At 41.4% G+C, this 6000-nt stretch overlaps 1 protein-coding gene across 1 annotated transcript in view; it reads right to left on the bottom strand.

Annotated features, from left to right (window-relative positions):
• The window catches only part of LOC104642019 (neural-cadherin), a 45901-nt gene continuing 39901 nt past the window's right edge, over nt 1-6000 (bottom strand). The window contains exons 31-32 of the mRNA XM_075765997.1: nt 4657-4811; nt 1-1473 (exon numbers count right to left, since the gene is read on the bottom strand). Of these exons, the coding sequence (XP_075622112.1) occupies nt 1072-1473; nt 4657-4811 (557 nt within the window). The 3' untranslated portion in view covers nt 1-1071. The remainder of the gene's footprint in view (nt 1474-4656; nt 4812-6000) is intronic.

Below are 6000 nucleotides of genomic sequence, written 5' to 3'. Positions count from 1 at the left end.
CCCAGTATAGGACAGACCTTCAGTCTTCTGACATCCTAAAGACACGAGGTATTTTGATGACATGCAAGGGATGTTGCGTTTTTCCTCCCTGGAAATGCATCAGCTCTTCCTGGCAAGGCATTACTGGGCTACAGCTGCAGTTGGTCAGTGCTGCTGTTACACAGTGAGTCTCCAGCCCCTCAAACCTGTTCTTGCAGTGCTCCTACGAAAGGAGGGTCAGCAAACCGTGAGGGGCAGGATTGGAGGTGCAAATGCCGTGGTTCTGGCTGGTCCTTGGTTTAGGCTGTTCAGTGACCCATTAGGAATGAAAGATTATTTGTGAACTGTGGTGTTTGCTACTGAAATTCCCAACTAGTGACCTTTGAGGCTAGCCTGGCCTGGCCTTTTGCTTAAGAAAAGTATTTAGTTGGAAGCAGCTGATTTGATATGTTGTACCTAAATTGTTTCTGCATTTATATGCCAGCAGAGAGGGATTTCATTAAGTTACAACCAAAGTTAAGGATCACCATCCTTGCTGCTTCATTGCTTGACCTGGATCCCTGGGCTCTCCTCTGCGCTGTGCTTGGTGAGCAAGTGCTTTAACTCGGCCTCCCTCAGGGACACAGGGTGGATATCGTACAACAGAGACTTTTCCACGAGAAAAAGTCAATGTGCTTTTTCTCTTCAAATAACTGCTAAAGCTCCTACTGAAACCAGTACATGCAGCATGCCTGCTTCATGCTTTGAGCACCATCTCAGCTAAGGTACACAGGATCTCTCGAAGAGTCCTTTCTTACCTTGGGGACAAAATGTCTATTTCTTAAACACAGTATGTGATGACTAAGTACCCCAGAGTTCTCCCTTTATTTCCACTAAGTTTATATACCCAAACATAAGTGTCTAGAATGTCCCAAGATTAGCTCCTACTACTACATTTTTCAATTAGATGCAAAGTGTGGGTCCTGAGTGGGAATTTCACCACCTCTCGTAACAGGGGAAAAAAGCAGGGAGGAGAGTAGTACATAGCAGGAGCATGAAAAACTTGTCCTTCACCTGTGCTTCCAAAACTTTGAAATTAGTGGGCTTGGTAATCTACAGGTCTTCTGCATCGGTATGGGAGTACAGTTTGCTCAATTTCTCAAACTTGGGTCCCCACCCTTTGATGTCATCATACACTATCCCCTCATCCAGCCCAGCAGAGCTCAGGGTACTGAGGCTGCTGGCAAGCGAGCCTTCTCCTTCGGTGCAGAATACCTGTGGTGAGTCTTGGGGCAGACAGTCAGCACCTCTGACAACATCTGACAAGTACTGACTGAAGTCTCCACTGGTAAAGGAAGCTGCTGTAGTTGCTGACATGTCGGTCTGCTCCTGCGTGGTTGGGGACGCCTCGCTAAAGAAACTGTTCCCTTTTGCTGGGTTTTCTTTCTTCTTGTAGAGGGAGTAGGCTGGGCTGGTTTGAATAGACACCTGCAGTTCTGCCATGTTGTATGCATCCTGGAGTGAGAAACCGTTCACGTTAAATTAATACTCTCTAGCAGTCCCAAAATTTCACATTCTAGTGGATTTGAAGGAGGAACAATCCTGAGGCAGTTTAGTGTGAAGACATGAAGGACTGGCTTTTCAGCCAACTCTGCCACCTACAATGTGCCTAAGGAAGTCCAAACCCACCAAGCAGATGAGAATGCATGAGGAACACCTGTGCAGCCTGCCCTTCTACAGATAGGTTCAAAATCAGTCTAATTTCACATTAGAAGCTAAATAAAAATGACAGAAATGCCCCATATTTTATTCTGAAATTCAGATCTGAATATTTTAGCATTATTAAATACTGATACCAAGTCTGGTAACAAAGGTGAGAAAGGACATTCACAGTAGCATGTTACAAGAAATCTTTCTGCACGAATAGTTTAAACATCTACTGTGATTTCTGTTAAAATGCTATCAATCCATGGAACAAGGGCTAGGGATGTTACATGGAAGAGGCGTGATTGTAAAAGCCAAGTAACTGCCTCTTATTAAAAAAAAAAATTCCATTCTAGCACAGAAGAAGTTAACGCTGTCTGATAATTGTGCCGCAGTCCTAAGTGCGACTTCTGCCACTAAAGCTACCAGTACCATACATGTTAATTGCATTAACTGATCAGAATCTTTACACCAGCTGAACAAAAGAAAAGTGGTGTCCTACAGCATCCTTCACCTTCCTACAGTCCAAAGGATGCGTCTCTGGACTTACAGGCAAAAGAGGAATGTTGACAGGCTGTGTGAGACACAATTCATTAGAGCAAACAAGTAATTCTTTGTATTGCCCATGCCATTCATCTGAACAGTAGCCATCAGTGACAGAGCTGTCAAATCGGCACGTTCCAAAAGAGTACATTTACTCTCTCGCATGCTGAATTGTGCATAACCATTTTTACAAGCGATTATCCTAGGTAATCTTGGTGAGCCTTTACTCAATTGTGATCAGAGAGAACCACTTCAAAAAAATCCCACCTGGAATCAAGAAGCCACATTAAGTGGCAAGACTAGGGTTTGGGACAGGACTAACAGCTGCTTATTTCCATTCCTCCGGAGACTAAATACCATTAGTGATGAACAATGTAGGCATCTGCGCTTCAGGTCTCATCTTAGGCATGTTCTAAGTAAGTGTAAGCTACAGTATTATCCCACTACAAGCATCTGATCTTAACGCTCTCTTCCAACCAAAATGATTCTCTGATTCTGTTCTATGATTTTAGAATACAATGGCTACCAGTATAATCAATACCACATGGCAACTTGTAGTCGTAAGAAATTTAAATGGGACTTTGTCCAAATACAGATTTAAGGGCCATCCTTTCAATGAGCTGGGTGATATTAAACTCATCCTTCACTGCCATCAGTTGTTCATTAAAATGACACATTTCTTCTAATGACGCACCACTCATACTTGGTAGTCTACAAACCCAAGTCAATCCTTGCCTCTCACTTCAAAGCTGGCTTTTAACAACACTTGGTGCTTAGTTGTGTTAAGCATATACTCAGCAGTGCACTGATCTACCACAATTGTTATGAACTCTTTCCCTGAGGGATTTTATGAACTCTTTCCCTGAGGGATCGTGTTAGTTATTTCCAGTGCAGAAACTCCTTAGTAAGACAGCATCTTGTCCCCATAGTCCGACCTTCCCTCCACTAACTTCACAAAGACAAAACTCTCCTGTCCAAGTGCCCTCGTGATCCTTTTGCTAAGGTAACATTAGGATACAATTAAAGGATTGTAATTCTGGATTATTTTTTTTTTCTTTTAAATCTAGACAAACAATTGGGTATTAAAAAGGGTACTGGAAAGTTTTAGCTGCAATCCCAGCAACTGTAAAATCTGAGTAATTCAGGAACAGTATACAGGACCTGTAGAGGCTTCACTCTGAGCAGGATTTCTTCAAGACATCTGAGTAATAACCTCAGATGAAGATCATCAACTCACTAGTCTGCTTCCACTGCTTAAAATAAGGAGTATATTTTAAGAACTCTCCAAAAGTAATTAAACATGTCATATAGTAACTGTGGATTTCCTTAATCTATAGACCTTCTGGGTGTAAAATTGCAAAGTATTGTAGAGGAAGTTAATCTGATTAAGGAAAACAGGATTTATGCATACAGCTGTCTTTTATCGCATGGAAAGTGTCTGTCTATTATGCTCACGCTAATTCATCAAGAAATTAAGGATATTCTTACATTTAAGAATATTTTCTCAGCTGGCCTTGTAAAACACTATATTTTATAACCAAAAATTCTTGAAGATATTTGGAATTTTGGGACAGGTCACATGTAATATTCTTTTGAGTCACTGCCATTTTTTGACCCATCACATTAGTGCCCTGACTTACTACCTCTGCAGAGTCACACCACCTTTTGAATCCAAGAAATGAACAGTTTCAAAGGTGGCAACGAAGTCCATTACTTTTTTGAAACACAAGAAATGTCTGTGGGTCAGCAAATAATCTATTTAAATTACTCACCTACAGTATCTGAGTTTTCTTTCAAAGTTTTGGTTTAAACTGACATGTAGAAATCCTTAGAGCAGCTAGCAGAAATGTTAACATTCTGTGGTTTGGGCACAACCTGGCCTACTCTAAGTATCAACACAGCTTGTGTTCACTAGTTTATTTCTCTCCAGAACAGAAAATGCAAGAAGGTTCTTCCACACCACTCCGTGCTTTAGGGCCCAAGAGGAATGACGCAGTACCTTGGGTTCTTAATGAGGCAAGTCTGAATAACGGCTGTTGTCAGCAATCTCCAGAAAGAGACTGTTCGTAACAAACCATTCACATCAGGCTCTGTCAAGCCCTCAGTGCTCCAGCAGTAACTACTACTGAGAACCTCAGCGGCTCCTCAGCCGTGAAACCAAAACCATCAGCTCTTAGTTCTGTATTGCCAAACTCACTCTAAAGCATTTTTAAATATGCACATAGGATCACTTGCTTTACAACAAATTAAAAATTGATAGGCACTTATCTCCGCTTAAGAAACATGCACCCTTGTGTACATAACCTTGCAAATAATTCATCTACCGATTGCAGTAATGAATCAACAGAACAAAGACTAAGGTCCTCAGTTATAAAGGAAAAGCTTAAAATATATTTTCATTAGCATGTTGAGCCACCAGTCCCCTCTTAATTGTGACACAGTGATCCTTACTTGATCTTGTTCCCCACCCCCTTCTTCGTTGTAGTTGAGGATATTTTCTCTGATGTCCTCCAGATCCTCATGATGGGCAGATACATGGTAAACTCCTTCGTTCAGACATTTGTGACTCTTCCAGTGAGCCCACAAGAATACAGCACTGAACAGAGCTGTGTAAACACACAGGAGCAAAACAGGACATCACTCAGAAACACGTAACACATTTGTATACCCAAGCGCTGCAGGGCAGCTTAGCAGCCGCTCTACACACATACTGCAGCACTGGTTGCAGTCAGAGCCAGCAGCGCTGCAGGTTTCTGTTTCTCAGCAAATATCTGATTTTTGCACTCTTAAATGTAGTTACAAGTGAGTATCACAGACAGAAGAAAAGGCCTTCAAAGAGCATTTTAAAATACCTTTTAAAGTACAACTCTTCAAGAAGTTGCTATAAGTAACTGAAGAACCAAATGACCCAAGTGGTGGTCTGAAACCTGGGGTTATTTACTGTCTTGAGTTAAACTTTGTAAGAGAAAATGTATACAAAGGGGTAGCACCCACGTAAGAATGTGCTGACAGTAAGAGAATTACACAGAAATGAAGCACAAGACGACACAAGACAAAAAGGGGAAATGACTTTTATACATTTCACTAGAAAAAAAAAATCAGGCACATTTTGCCTTAGCATCTATGAATTTAAACATTTTTCTTAAATGCTTAGGTGCATTTTACACACCGACAGTTGTAAAGCTTCAGCATCAGATATTGAACATTACGTAAATAGGAACTTGTGTACCACTCTGTTACCGACTCTATAGAAATTGATCAAAGCTCACAGTAAGACCTCAAACCATTGGATGCCATGAACTAACAACGCAGAGCATTAAAAAGACCAGAATCTCTTACAGAGTATCGCCATGGCAGAGTGCAGGTCTGTGGAGCAGCATCTAGATGAGTTTGGGTCTGGGACTGGTGCACACCGAGGTGTGTCCATGCCCTGCGCTGTGTAGCTATACCCTTCAAGCTGAATCAATGATGTGTATTTACCTCTTCCACCCTACTGCCCCCACAATTAACAGAAAGTGTCACACAGATTTCCACACATGGTAACTTTTGGCAGTCATTTTTCAGCTGAGCTGATTTTGAGATAGTCAAGAAGTCTTTTAATGTTCTACATCTCTCCTATTCTTTTACTGTCACCACTAGCAGAAAGCCAATACTTAAAATGAATACAGCCCATGTTCCAAGAGCGTAACCCATGAGTACCTTCACTGAAGATCGTATCTCTCACATCTATTAAAATTTTCACAGTGATGCTCACCACTTGGTTAAAATCAACTGTTTCTAACTCATAATTTAGAC

This window comes from Balearica regulorum, chromosome 13 (assembly GCF_011004875.1).
Source record: "Balearica regulorum gibbericeps isolate bBalReg1 chromosome 13, bBalReg1.pri, whole genome shotgun sequence".
In the NCBI taxonomy this organism is placed as follows: Eukaryota; Metazoa; Chordata; class Aves; order Gruiformes; family Gruidae; genus Balearica; species Balearica regulorum.
This window is presented reverse-complemented; position numbering and strand designations above follow the sequence as displayed.